Here is a 14,493-nt window from a genome sequence, read left to right as displayed (position 1 = left end):
CTTTGTTGTTAAGCCTCACGATTGGTTGAATTTGATATATAGATTCAGACGCACTTACCCCTGGAGGCGTCCCCAAAGTATCACCGCAATGACGCAGCGCAAGTTCCCTCAAAAGGGAACTGTAACAATGTATCTTAAAAGGTAACACGATGTAACCTTGCTCTGACTTGAAATGTGTCTCCACATTTAGTAATTGAATTTGAGGGTATTGGACCTGGAAAGTCCTTAAAAGGTTTTTGAATTTGAAGTTAACTAAGTTGTGGGAACCCTGGTTTTACTTTGTTTATTTTGCATGCACATACATATCTGATAACACCATAATTACTCACTTCCAAACTATTTTCAGTCTCACATTAGTAATTCGGCTGAAATGAATTGTTGGCACTCTTTGATAGTAAACAAGAAATAGTGCACGATGTCCAGATGAAATCATATTTAGAGAGGGAGAGGTGCCATTCATCACAGTAAAGACCTCACCTACTTGACACTGGTATGACAACAACCACTTGTTGTATTGGGAAACTTACTAACCAAATCTATTTATATATCGATCTATCTATCTATATAAACATTTCTTAACCAACAGTCATTATAAACAATGTTGCACTCGTGGAACTTTTATCCAAAGCGACTTACATAGATAGTACCTGAACCCAATTTAAACTAGACACAAACAACAACAATTGTCTAGCCAAAATGATTTTGTTCATAAATGTATTTCGAGAAATTCACTTAGTAATGCTACAAAAGTATTTGAGAAACAAAAAGATTGCTATGTAGCTTGCTAAGATTAATATAGCACCAATATGTTCTGCACAAAAATTTAATTACTTCAAGTTGATAAAGGGACTTTTGTTTGTATAAGTGGTTTTGAAAAGAAACCACTTGGTTTTTTTGTAGGTGTTCCTTTGTGTGTTCTCAGGTGAGATTGCGTCTTTAAAGACGGGTTTACAAAGAATAACAAATAGCTGTATTGGGAGGTTGTTTGGAAAGCCCTTATATGGAGATGTACTCATTTTATGAGAATACCTGTTGTGAAACAGGAAGAACATTTGTATGAGAACTTTAGTTTTAGCACACAATTAATGCACAATTATTTATGAATGAAGCCTAATGTTTTATTGAAGATGTACATTGGTGCCCCTGAATTTGTGCAAATGCAATTCACTATAGTGGTACATATTTATGCTAAACCGCAGAGGCTCTCGCTGACTTCCCAAAGTTTTTTAGCTACGGCATCATCCCTGGCTTTAGCAGGAACCTTTCCCACATCACACTGGGAAAAGTAGCATCCGCTCAGAGGCTCCAGACCCTCCTGAAGTGCACAATAAAGAGATGTCTGAGCTCCAGATTGCACATCGGTATAGAAAAGAAACATAGCTGGGATCATGATCAGCCTCCAAAATAAGCTGCAGTTATTGTTGATGTCAGTTTTGATGGCTCCTAAAAAAACCAAATCACAACCTCATAAACATATATTTCAAGTCTACTTCATCATGTTGTTACTTTAGACCACTGACCTGGATGAAGACTGTAGCAGGTAACGTTAGTGCCTTTCAGTCTCTTGGCCAGCTCGTGAGTGAAGAGCATATTGCAAAGTTTGCTGTGACCGTACAGCTTCAACAAGACCATAGATGAATTTCCCAACCCCAAATCTTTATGAGTGTTGATGCAGTTAAAGTCAACATTCCCCCACAAATGAGCCAGTGAAGCGACAGTGACAACTCTGCTGGGACCGGACTCTTTCAGCCGATCCAACAGGAGCAAAGTTAAAAGGAAGTGACCGAGGTGGTTGACACCGAAGATCATTCCAAAGCCATCTTCAGTTTTGCCACCTGCTAAAAGACCTACAAACAGAAAGTGAATAACATCACAGCTTTAAAAATATTGCAGAAATAATAGTATTTGTATTATGCCAAAAAGGAATATTTCTCAGCTACCAGCATTGTTGATGAGGATATCCAATCTGGATTCTTTCTTGAGAAAGTTATCAGCGAATGATCTCACAGACTGCAGGCTTGCCAGATCCAAGTGCATATAAAACACATCATTGTTTCCAGTTTCCTACGTGCACATCAAATCAAACATATTAATCGATACAGCATGCAACAGTTATTTTACATGCACAATGCATCTTTAAGTACTATCTAGAATTTGCAAAAATAATTGGTTGGTTTCAATTTGTACATCAGGTACCAAAATTGAAAATACGAATAGATTTATTAAAGATAGTTTAAAAGCAATACATACTGTTTAATAAAAAGAAAGAAAATTAGCAAGTTTATCTTGCTGGCAACACGTGACAAACAGTAGCAAAATCGTATTTTGGCTAGAGGGATACAGTTACGACAAATCTCTTGAAATCTCACAGGATGAGCGCTGTTTTTATCCTAAACCCAACACTGGATTTAGATCGTAGCTGTATACTATATAGCCAGAACCGCTGTTTTTCATCGTAATCTTACCCTCAACCTAACCCTAAACCCAACATTTCGAGATTTGGCCGTAGCTGTATCCCCTCTAGCCAGAACTCCTTTGCAGCTTTTTCATACAAGACCAAGTCCTATCTACTAACTTGAATGGGGGAAGTTACTGGCTACAGTCGACCTATTCAACCTGACATCAACTGTACCATACATGTACTTTATTAAACTTAAATTGCGCTAAAACACGTAATTCAGCGAAACTTGACGTTTCTTTGTGGGAGGTGCTCTGTACTGGTACTGACTGAGCCCCTCCCACAAAGAAACGTCAAGTCTGTTACGATTGGCTCTTTACTGGAAGGCGGGACTTTCTTCGCAAGCGTGTGGTGCAGCCCAATCCGAAGGCTTCATCCTCCAGAGGTCGCCTTTCCAGGTTTTATAGGTCATCAAACGCTCTTATTTTAGAAAATTAACGATTATAAAGTTGACTATTTTTCTTAGTTAATCATAAATTGTTGTTATATGCTTATGACTTGCGAATGTAATGCTCAGGTAACTTAAATAAACCAGGCTTGATGACGTATGCAGCCTGCATATGCGACCTTCGCAGGCTGCAGCCTTCGGATTGAGAACGGCCATAGAGGGCTTTGGTGTGGCCTCAGACAGTCACCTCGATCACTTTTCCATAGTAATAAAACTGTTAACATATTCTTTGGTCTCACCCTTTTGATGTCTGTGGCCGCAGCCAGGCCTTTGCTTTCGTTTCTGCAGGCTAAAATCACCCGAGCTCCTCTCCTCGCCAGGTCCAGAGCTGTAACTTTACCAATACCAGTGTTTGCTCCTAAAACACAATATGCGTCTCCTAAGATTTTTTTTTTATCGGAATGCATGATTTTCAGGGGCGCATGCGCAACACGCCTGTTTACGAGATAGGAAACGAACTAAAGTTGTTTGCAAATATTTAAATAAATAAATAAATAACAGAGGAGGGTTAGCTTATTTGAAAAGAATAAACAAGTGCAAGAATTGAACTCCTACCCGTCACAATGACAGTTTTCCCGTGCAGTTTGGCTGTGCTTTTACATTTGGGTATTTTCAAAACCGTGACGCACAGCAGCAGGTAAATAGCGACGAGTCCTCCGCAAATAAATAAAACCGCGAGCATCGTATTCAAATTTTCGTAGCGGTATAAGTTATATTTATTTAAGAAAACCCCACTGAAACACGAAAGTTATCTGGAGCAAAACCAAACCCGCCCTATTTCAGTCAAGATTACAAAACTCGTCCAACTGCTGTAGTGATAAAAATGCAGTGGTTGAAAGAGCCCGCCCCGAGATTACGTAATATTCATGGCCCTGGTCCCATCATCAGGGCAAATCTAAAGGGATTTTTCACGCAGTCACTGGACAAAATGCAATGACGTGTTATACTGGACATTTCAATAAAACCCCACCTAACTTGAGTATTAGCAAAAGTAATACTTTACTAAAAAGAGCATTACTAATCTGAGCTACAACTAAATTTGAATGAACGTGACTCCATGCTAGTGGATTTCTTAAGCATGTTATTTAAAATCTGTTTTGTATTTACATCCTTTACATGTGAATCTGGTGAAAACTGTATTTACAGAGCACATGAAACAGCACATACAAATCTGGACATGAACTCAATGGCGCACTACAGAAATAATACAAACACGTTGCACTTAAGTCACGTGGATCTCTGGTTATTCACATCAATAGATACATATTTACATGAGTGACTTTACATGAGCTGAGCTAAAGGAACCTCAGATGTGACTATACTCCATTTAGAGTACATAAATAAAAGCTTCAATTCATGATAAAAAAAACAAATTGCATGATAATATAAAAAATATTGTTACTGGCAGAAAATATAAGATGTTTTCTTTACACAAGCATAGACGATGATAATGATAGTCTCCCTTTAAAAATGCACGTTATTGAAATAAACACAAAACCTACGTGCAACCTGCTAAGAGTTTTAGAAATTATATATATATATTTATATTTACACATATATAAAAATGTAATCTCATGCAAGTGTATAAACAATTAAATAATAAGGGAACCGATCATGTACAGGTTGCTGCAGAGGCAGGTAGGTGCTTTAGGATTTAAGCTACAAGGTTGTGTTGAAGTGGAGTAGCAGCTTTGCTCAGTTGCTCCCCCTGTTGGCTAGGTGCGGGAGTGAGGCTGCAGGTGTTGATCTCTGCTTTGGGCGGCTTGTTGGCAAACTCTGTGATGCTGAAGATAAACTGCAAGCATCCCAGTTTGACGTGGCTCCCGTGATGGAGGAGTGCAGTACCCTCCCATCCTGCACCGCTGCCTCCAATCAGACTAGATCCACTGTTCTTACAGTTACAGGGAGTAATGGGAGCATCCTGGGACTGGCAGCTCATAACTCCACCCACCGTCACAGAGGTCACGTCCATCCCGGACACATCCTGCTCCTTCTTCCTGCAGCGACCTGCAAGTACACTTAATTAATGACCGTATAGTATGAAAGGAAATTTGTAATATGTATAGCATACACTTTGAAATTGCATGCAGAACATTTAACACAAAACCGTGTCACATGATCTCATTACATTGAATGAGTTTATATCACTTTAATTATCTCTGAAAAACATTGACATTTATCATACACCACTATTCATCCCAAAATGACAGATACATGAATTTTGCATAGAAGGTCATGTTAAACGCATTGCATTGTGGGATACAACGCTCCACAAGCTGTCCTCTGTATACTGCACATTTTGCCAAAGGCATTAGGTCATCCTAGCACAGTTCCAACACGAGACACTAAAGCCTAGAGTATAGTCTGTTTTTATGTTTACACAAAGGGTTGCCTTGCAAAGTATAGTTTATTAGACTTGTATGTGTATTCAGAAGCATTGCGACAAAATGCAATGCATCTCCTGGGCCAGGGCTCGAAAGTGCAACAAATTATGACAGAATTTTCATTTTTGGGTGAACTATTAATGCGATGCAGTCAAAAATTTGGGTGCACCTAACTTTTGTGCTGGTGCACCCAAGAAAAAAAAGTTAGGCGCACCAGTGCAAAAAAATAGTGTAGAGCCCTGTCCTGGGCTACATACTACATTCTCCTGTAGGCACATGCACGACCTACGAATACAATGTACGCTGGGTTTAAAAAAAACTGCATAACGTACACTGTACTGCTTCTGCTTCAAAAGTAACACGATAGTATGCTATTGTGATGAACAAATACTGCGGTTTAGTATCCAAAAGTTTCCAATTAATGAACAAAATTTATAAACTTACGAATGATGTTCTGTACTTTGGTGAGCAGGTTGCTGGATGGGTTCTGGCTTGTCTTCTCAGAGAAGTCACAGGAATATAATACATTGTCGACCATCGTCCCATGTTCGCTATAGTTCAGCAATTCATACTGCTTTGTATTCTAAAAAAAAAAGTATGAATAAATTCCATCACTCAGAAGTAAACAAACACCCCTCTTTCTGTCCAGACCAATCTTAAACATTTAACTGATCATACCTCATCATAAAAAATACAGGCATGTTTCCCTGAAACGTAGTTACAATGACCATAGTTTGTAAGGCACACGTCCATATCAGCACCTGTGGAGACAAAAAAAGGCACATTTAAAATACTGCAGGGTTGAAATATGTTCTCCTGATGTTTGTCACAGGATAATTCTCACCCGTCCCAATGTACAGACTCCTATAGCACATACGAACAGCTGCTCCCTTTCCAGAGACAGCACAAAGTGAAGCTCTCGCCTGCACCTCCCTGTTTTTTGCTGCACAGAGATGTTCAATTATAAACATGTTTACTCACGAACTGTGCAAAACAGAGATCAGAGATCAATACCTTCGCTGTGTTTTTTATGAGGAAGTGACACAGACAGGGGAGAATTACTCGGAACGGAAGAGGACTTTGAATCGAAGAGCTGCTGAATCCGCTGCCAGGCTAAGAGCTTTATAAACCTCTCATCCAATGAGCCGAGTTCCACTTCTGCAACAAAGAGAGTTAAATAATCAGAAAGCTGCAGCCAGGAGGCTTTAAGGAAACCTAAATGTCACACACACCTCCGTTTCCCTGCATGGTGTCTTTTAACCGGCTTGACAGTTCTGACACGCTAGGAAGTTCTGTGCAAGAAAACACATCTTTAACCAAATTGAAGCCATCTGAGAAAACAAAGCAGCTGTTCATTATCTCTTTTTTTTTTTATTTGGTCAACCAAAGATTTACACAGGTAGGTTCTTACCACAGGAAGAGGGTGAAGATCTCTGGTGGCCTGAACCGGTGTCTGCCGTCGATTTTAGTGACTTAACCGCATGTGCTTCTGTACTTACATAAGACACAAAGAGTTTCGAGGGGGCTGGATTTTTCACATGGTCACATGATGGAGTAGTGGGCTCAGATTTGAAAGAGGCATTGGTGGCTGTACAAGATTTTAAACTAGAATCCTCCGTCTTGATGGCAGCACCTGAGCTGGAGTGGTTAGGCGGAGCGGGGGTTTCATCTTGGGTTTTAACAGGACCCTGAATCCTATTGGGCTGAACTAATCTGTCTACGTGGCCGTTTGTGGTCCGACAATTCTGACACAGTCCGTCTGTACATAAGCTACAAACCATTTTGTTCCCAAGGTTTAGTGTGTCCTGTGAGAGGGCGGGATGGGAGTCTTTGCACAGCGTTGCATCATGTTGTTCCGAATCCCGGGGTGAAGAAGATGTTGGCCTGTTCCATAAATGCCTCATGATGCTGCACTGCAGCGAAACGACGTCTTTGAGCCACTGCACCGAAGCATAAAGCTCATTCACTAAACTTACTATAATCATTATATAAGGGATACAGTTAAAAAAAAAATTAGACGAACCTCACGCTGTTCATCTTCACTGGCTATGTGTTGCGGGACAATCGGTTCTGGAATGCCAGTACAGATCAGTTCCCCCTCACGGATCCCTGCGGTGGCCGTCAGGACGGGTGGGTTCTGGTACTGAGACTTTATTGCATCCGGAACCTAAAAAAGTCAAAGGAAAACCTGAATGAGTTTTAACATCTCCATTGTCAATCCACGCTGTCATATAGTGATTTAAAAAGATGGATGACCTTCAGAGTCCTCCTGCTTTGAGCGTGACCCAGCCGTCGTATTGGGGGGTGCTGGCGATGTACCCGCTGCAGGAAGTCGAGCTTCACTGCATGCTGGGATATGCAGTCCTGAAACTGGTCGAATAGCTGGCAGCGGTTGCTAAAGTTTAGACTCCTCTGGTTCAGCTGTGAGGAACAGAAACAATTTATTTGTAGCTCAGTGCATTTGTGTAAACTTGAAAAGGTTTGTAAGAGGCTTCCTTACTACCAGGTGCTGGATGTGGTTGGGACACATCCACCTGCCTGTAGGGTAGGCAGTGAGAGGCGGGTCCAAACAGTCCATGTGAAACAAGAGGGGGCAGTAATCACACTGGATCAATGGAGCCAGCCTGCAGCTCCTGGAAGAAAGAGAGAGAGCGAAAATGACAGTTGACTTTATTTTTTCTAAACTTTTTGCTTTTATGATGGATATGAGCGCTGTAAATGTCTTACAACACAAAACATTGTACCTGTTGCATGTGTAGCAAACTTTAACCGGCAGTGGAACGAGTCCATAATGGTCCAGCTCGTGCTGTGGCCGTTTCGCGTTCCTCCCCGACAACTCGTCTTTCCGTCGTCTTTTGCTAGTGCCTGCGAGAAATAAAATGCATACCATCTCAAAATCACTGACAACCTGTAATTTCTCTAATAAGATCAACTGGATCTGTCCTGTACCTGGAAGTGCAGTCGTGCATGTAAAATCGTTCGGGAGCTGGAACTGCGTGGGGTTCCTTTGCATGGCAGCTGCGATTAGGAGGTCGAAAGGTCTCTTGAGGGTGGTTGAGGTGTTGGAGAGCTCCGTCTCAGAACCCTGTGCCTCGTCTTCCACATCCAGCAGATCTTCTTCCATGTCGTTCTGCTCCGATGGTGTGGGCGTGTCGTTGGAGGAGGTGTTGGAGTTGGGGGTCGCCGGTCGGCTGCTTGGTCGCCTCTCCAGGAGTCGAACCTGAGCGACAGCGGCCCGTAGCCCAATGCCGCCTGACCCCACGGTTGGGTCTAGACGTAGCGTCCCGCACTCCTGCTCTGGGGCTGGAGATGGCAACTGTTTCAACTGTCGGTCCAGAAGACCATTTATCTGCTCTTTCTTTTGTTCCCTCTTCTATAAAGGAGTCAAATTAAGATTTAAGTAAATTACAAATGAAAGTATTAACAAAATATTTGCTGCATAACAAACAGGAGGACACCAACCTTCTTATGAACAGTGCAGCGATGACACATCCAGTCACCAGGTGGCAGCATTTCTCTGCTCAATGGTGGGTTACTGAGGAAATGTAAACAAAGTCAGAGGTTAAACTGCAGGCTTCAACTTACACAGTTACACAATGGCAACTGAATATAACAACTGAACATACGAGTAAGTAAACCACAGACGGGATATATAAACCTCACTATGCATGTTTAATATAAGGAAAACGTGATGCACATTACTTTCGGTGTGACATGCCCACTTTTCTTATGCAACCAGCTCTATGCCCGAAAACCATTTTTTTTGTCTTCCAGTCTACTTGTGGGTTTCAAAACAACCCTTTGATGTTCAGCCCAGCTCGCAGATTCGATAGTGTCAAACATACACAAAATCCTTTTAGCTCCCAGACACAGAACAGAATAAACAATGAGAAAATAAGCTTGCATTGCATTCACATTTACATTGATGAACGTGCATTCAAGCTACGCACATGTGTTTCCAAGGTAGTCGAACCCATGACCTTGGTGCTGCAAGTGCAATGCTCACTAAGCAACATACGCATGCATGCATGTACATATGTATGAATGAAACTATATACTTTAACATAAAATTAATTCTGATGATAAAGCAATTCACACTAGGCCCATTAGTACATCTAAAAACTACTAAGGCCCATGAGAAACATTAAAAAAGCCTTTAAATAATTCCTATCCTCGCTCTTCACACTGAAGTCTACGTCAAGAGACCTTAAAGTCCAGCAACACTTGTGCATTTGACAGGTACGTCTATCCAAAATAGGTTTATATTTCAGTAGTGCGTGTTTCCAAGGATTTGAACCCACAACCTTTGTGGTGCTAATGCAATGTTTTTCCAACCGAGCTACAGTAACACTGCTTCAGCAAGAAACCTTATTAAGCAGCAGCTTGCCATAAGCATCACCCACAAACCAATGCAAGATGACACACACCAGCACTGTAAATGGAAAGCAGCGGGGCAGTGGTCACAGCATAGCAGGTCTCCTCCCTCCCGGCAACTGTCGCAGGTGTCGTGATTGGTGGCCCTGCCGGCTCTCCTGGTGCTCCTGTCCGGTTTCCTTCTCTTCTCCCCGTCCTCAGATTTGGGCGGTGCCAGGAGAGTCTGGATTTTCTGAACGAGAGATTCAGAAAGCCATTAGTGAACATCTGCGCGCGTCTGGCATCATCGCCTCCGTACGCGCGCTCGAGCCTTTGTTGGGCCCTGGGCGCGCGCCGTACGTTACAACGGAAATTCCGGTTTGAGTTCACGGTGAAATGACAGCCGTTGGTAGGTGCACGTATTTCAAGCTAACGGCTAAGTTACAAGGAGACTGTTAACCGCTAAACATGTCGCTAGGTGCACGTGAGGAGATAATTAAACGTGTCTGTGTTTGTGTGTCTTACCTCCATCAGCCCGCCGGAGGTGTCCAGATCGTACATGATTGTTGGGGTCTCCATTTCACCCCACATCAACACCGGCCCCGGTGATTCGGTTCCCACTCTTTCAGTCGTTGGACGCCGTTTACCGGGGGTTTTTAACCTCCTGTCAGGCGAGCGGAGTCTCTGACGTCTAATATAATCGCCTCAGAATTCCCGCCGTGCGTCTCGCCGCTCCGCGCGGGCTCTCCGTTAATCGAGCTGGCGCGCGGAGGCCTCTATCTCCGGTGCTGTGCGAGACTCTGGCCCGGTAAGAGACAGAATAACAAAAACACGGAACCATTCATTGAACCCATGATGCGAGAACGTCAAACATCTAGCGCCCCAAAGAACGACTCCTCCGAGGAGCTGGCAGCAGCGAAAAAGCGCCGTTTTTAACCCGGTGAACAGCGGATTTAACGGAGGAGCGTCTCTGTTGTGATGAAGAAACGCTCGCGCGAACTGACGCACGAACCCTTGTGCGCATGCGTAGAGCGCAGTCAGTGGAGTTTGAACTTGGAATCGATTCGTTTGAACGGTTCGTCTCAATGAACCGATACGATACGGAATTTTCAGCTTGCCGTTACATTTTTGCAGAAAATAAATATTTACGCCAGTAATACTTTATTACTATGCTTTCCTATTAAAACGTATGTTATACACTCGTTTATTCTAAATATCTCTTAACCATTTACAGTTACATTATAGTTTCAAAATATTATTTTTTTTATTATCAAACGTAGAAATAGCTTAATTTTTATAGAGTTTGTGGGTATTGTATTGTTTGTGGTTCCACCATGTCACTAACTAAAAAAGTATTATCATCTTCTCACCTGATTTGTCTGAACGAATCATTAAAAAGAGTCAGTTCAAAACACCGATTCATTCGCGAATCAGACATCACTACACGACCAGTCAGCAGAGGAGCCATCTTGCGCTTTTTCTCCGTTTAATATCGTCTCTGTAAATAGAATCATTTTGTGCACCTGTAACGTGCCGTTTTTGTGAAATTTTGGATATTTGTTTAACACATTAACCGATAAGAGTTTTAAACAGAGATGGTCATCTCGTTTGTATACATGTTCGAGCTTCTTTGTATTGTGGAATTTTCTGGCTTCTGATTGGCTCGTGTCGTGACCGGTGGTATATGAACCAATACGTGAAAGGGAGGAAATGAAGCAAAATTTGAAGATGCATGGATGCAAATATTAAACATTTCTTATGGTACAGGTTTATAGCATATATATTTAATAGCAAGTTATTTTATAAACTTTTAATTAGAGATCATTGACATTATAGGGCCATTCATTCATTTATTCATGCATTTGTTCATTCATTTAATCATACAATCATTCATAATTTGGACTATATAAACATTTATTCTTGTTTATTTAAATAGATTTTGATTATTTATAATCTAAATAATAAAATTGTAATCCTTGATTATAGAGAATGTAAATATGCTAAAAATGTTTCGTTGCAGTGCTCTCATAGACCATTTTGGTTCCCCCCACAAACTTTTAAAGTTTCTTAAAATAACAATTTCTTCTATTTTTTTGTCTAAAAAACTTTTGCGACAAAAGAGTTGTGTATGTTACCATACAGCCCAACAAAGACCATTTAGTAACCTTTATTTTTAAGGGAATACTAATGTGGGTGCTTATAGCATAAGAAGCAAAAGATTAATGTGATCATTTTGACTCTCTGCATGGTCTTTACTCTGGTATCTTGTTCAATGACAGCAGCAGCTAATATTGCATATTAAACACACAACAGAATCTTGTTGTCTAAAGTCTTTATTTACAAAGATTTCTGCAAAGAAGCTCCCATGCAGTAACATCAGTGTGTTATAATCCAACAAAGACATGAGTTTGTCATCATCACTAGTGTTCAGACAGAGTCCCATGGGTTTTGCTTCATGTGGGGAGAAACCGTTTTCACCTTTTCCCAACAAAAATCCACTGCTGTGTAAGTGTAAGTCTTGTTTTTTTTTTACCAGATAAAAGGCTACGAGATGGGGCTCAGCCTCCAATGTGCTGCAGAAACAAATATTCTCCATCATCTTTTCTGTGCTGGCTAAAGTCTTCTGGAGAAACTGTACAGTGGTCCAGCAGAATGAAGAAACGTTGAGATGTTATCTATTTGGCGAGGTGTGATAAATGGACTTTACATAGACACTTCATATTGCCTTGCATCCTGAAAGATAAACAAATTATTACAGGACCACAGACGTGTGATCACTTGCCTGTCAGAACAGTGTAAAGCTGTATGGGTGTACTTGGATGAGAATTGTTTAGGGGAAATACAAAGCATTGTATCGTAATGTAATTAATGGAAAATGTCATTTCTAATGTGCAAACAAATGCAAGTTCTACATTACATTTTATTGTCATTTGAATTAAAAAATGATAAAAATTAAAATGATGTTTGAATAAAATTGTGTTGTCCAAGAGAGTTATGAAGAATCGTAAAACACAAGACATACAAATAAATAGTTATAAGTTTGCTATGATATAATTGGTATTTAGTACAATTTTGGTGCCATTACAATACTGAAATTATTTTCAGATACTAATAAACAGAAACATAAATAAATATTGATAATTTACATGATAGCAAAGAATTACATTACATTACACTTTAATCCCCCAGTGCATTCAATCCATACATTTATTTATAATAGTTTGTGTTATCAGTCAGATGATGTAATGGCAGACAGTGTGACAGAATGGCTCCCTCTGCTGGTGGTGAATGACAGAATGGCAGGCAGGGTAGATCAGGACAGGACGATGGTGTTGTGTGAGCCCACATTTCTCAAGTTCAAGTCATCCATACTTACTCCTGTCTCATAAACAGGGTTGTCAAATGCAGATTCTTCAGTCATGTTGTCGTAAGGTGGAGAAGAAGAGCCAGGAAGTCGAAAGGTCTTGCTTTGAGTTCTAGAGACACAGAAAACAACTTTATAAAAAACAATTAAATACAAAACATGTACCTACTGTAGAGGGTTATTTACATCACTATTTAAAACCAAAATTGCAACTTACATTGAGACGCAAAGGAAAACACCCAGGAGAAGTATTAGCACCACAGCGACAGGAATCAGAACTGCGATGGCAATATTCACACCAAATTCTGCTCCAGCGGCTACTAGATAAAGTGAAAATTACACAGGGTATAAATGAGATCAACACAATAAATCATAACAATGAGATTTATAGGTGGTGGAAACTTTACATATGAATAAAACTAAATATGAGAATTTAAAAAGATGTCACCATTTAGTTTGCGTTCATCTACGATTCCAGATGAGGCTGCAAAACAACAATTACAAGAAACGCTAAAAATAAACATCAGCATTGACAAACAGTGTAAAAAAAAACAAGATCTACATTGCATGCATTAAGGGAGATTATTATGCATGCACTCGTAATTGAAAGTCCATTTTACCTAAATGCTTCAAATAAATTTTCCACTGGGCAAACATCATGTGAAATTGCTTTCAATTAATGAATTCATTAAGAAAATGTATTATCTGTGCTTGCCTAATGTTTACAAAACAAACCTTTACTTTTCAAATAGTACAGCACATAATTTAAAGGGATAGTTCACCAAAAAATGAAAATTCTGTCATTATTATGATTATTTTCTCATCCTCATGTTGTTCCTGTATGAACTTATTTTTTCTGATGAACACAAAAGAAGATATTTTGATAAATGATGGTAAGCACACAGCTGATTGTAACCATTGACTTCCATAGTAGGAAAAAAAATAAGATGGAATTCAATGGGGTAACTTCAACAATTATTTATTAAAATATCTTCTTCATCATTTTATCACAATACTTCCATAATATTTGTTTTCCTACTATGGAAGTCAGTGGAAGCAAAAGAGTGCAGTTCATACCTCTGCACATAGGAGGCGCACTGCTCCACTGTGATGGATGTCCAGGGAGGCAGTGGATATTGGATTCACCCCGGAGCTCATAGCCTGCACGGCAGGAGAAACTCAAAGACTCTCCTGCCTGGAAAAAAGCTTTCTCTGAACTCTGGATAGCTGTTGACGGGGCGCCCGGATTACTGCAGGGTTCGTATCGTTCAGCTAGAGCGAAACGCAAAGACATCGGTTCAACATCTGAATACAAACACAGCACAGTATCCTCAACTTTCATCCACTAGGTGTCAGCAAAATGCAGAATCTGAACGAGTGTGCATTTGGAATAAACAATGTATGGGTTGTTTTAGCTTCAGAGCTGGATCAAACTTTATAAAACAATATAAGGCAGTGCAGATACGTGTGAATGTCAAGGATCATC

The 14,493-nt window shown here is 40.5% G+C and overlaps 3 protein-coding genes across 7 annotated transcripts in view; all 3 read right to left on the bottom strand.

Moving 5' to 3' along the window:
• Positions 1 to 1,116: 1,116 nt before the first annotated feature.
• On the bottom strand, positions 1,117 to 3,743 carry dhrs13a.1 (dehydrogenase/reductase (SDR family) member 13a, tandem duplicate 1). The gene is made up of 5 exons (XM_065260584.2): positions 3,462 to 3,743; positions 3,146 to 3,264; positions 1,941 to 2,064; positions 1,521 to 1,847; positions 1,117 to 1,443 (listed from the first exon to the last, which is right to left on the bottom strand). Exons 1-5 carry the CDS (start codon positions 3,586 to 3,588, stop codon positions 1,184 to 1,186), a joined length of 957 nt encoding a protein of 318 aa, XP_065116656.1. The 5' UTR covers positions 3,589 to 3,743; the 3' UTR covers positions 1,117 to 1,183.
• A 213-nt stretch (positions 3,744 to 3,956) lies between these two features.
• On the bottom strand, positions 3,957 to 10,731 carry phf12a (PHD finger protein 12a). Of its 3 annotated transcripts, none has more exons than XM_065260591.2 (15): positions 10,169 to 10,731; positions 9,718 to 9,896; positions 8,753 to 8,825; positions 8,240 to 8,663; positions 8,035 to 8,155; positions 7,791 to 7,923; positions 7,547 to 7,711; positions 7,314 to 7,457; positions 6,702 to 7,230; positions 6,523 to 6,582; positions 6,305 to 6,448; positions 6,135 to 6,233; positions 5,969 to 6,051; positions 5,735 to 5,873; positions 3,957 to 4,913 (listed from the first exon to the last, which is right to left on the bottom strand). In XM_065260591.2, exons 1-15 carry the CDS (start codon positions 10,232 to 10,234, stop codon positions 4,561 to 4,563), a joined length of 2,712 nt encoding a protein of 903 aa, XP_065116663.1. In that variant the 5' UTR covers positions 10,235 to 10,731; the 3' UTR covers positions 3,957 to 4,560. The 3 variants fall into 3 exon arrangements, with proteins under 3 accessions (XP_065116663.1, XP_065116662.1, XP_065116661.1); XM_065260590.2 differs by having other exon boundaries at positions 6,523 to 6,621; positions 7,794 to 7,923; positions 10,169 to 10,730; XM_065260589.2 differs by having other exon boundaries at positions 3,958 to 4,913; positions 6,523 to 6,621; positions 10,169 to 10,729.
• Positions 10,732 to 11,960: 1,229 nt separating this feature from the next.
• The window catches only part of sez6a (seizure related 6 homolog a), a 36,348-nt gene continuing 33,815 nt past the window's right edge, over positions 11,961 to 14,493 (bottom strand). Inside the window, exons 13-17 of one of the 3 annotated variants that reach the window (XM_065260588.2) lie at positions 14,085 to 14,279; positions 13,456 to 13,491; positions 13,225 to 13,327; positions 13,020 to 13,119; positions 11,961 to 12,376 (exon numbers count right to left, since the gene is read on the bottom strand). In XM_065260588.2, coding sequence (XP_065116660.1) covers positions 12,347 to 12,376; positions 13,020 to 13,119; positions 13,225 to 13,327; positions 13,456 to 13,491; positions 14,085 to 14,279 — 464 coding nt within the window. In that variant the 3' untranslated portion in view covers positions 11,961 to 12,346. Of the gene's footprint in view, positions 13,120 to 13,224; positions 13,328 to 13,455; positions 13,492 to 14,084; positions 14,280 to 14,493 lie in introns of all 3 variants that reach the window. The other 2 variants (XM_065260586.2, XM_065260587.2) reach the window with 2 other exon arrangements.

The sequence above is a fragment of the Paramisgurnus dabryanus genome, chromosome 10, assembly GCF_030506205.2.
Source record: "Paramisgurnus dabryanus chromosome 10, PD_genome_1.1, whole genome shotgun sequence".
In the NCBI taxonomy this organism is placed as follows: Eukaryota; Metazoa; Chordata; class Actinopteri; order Cypriniformes; family Cobitidae; genus Paramisgurnus; species Paramisgurnus dabryanus.
This window is presented reverse-complemented; position numbering and strand designations above follow the sequence as displayed.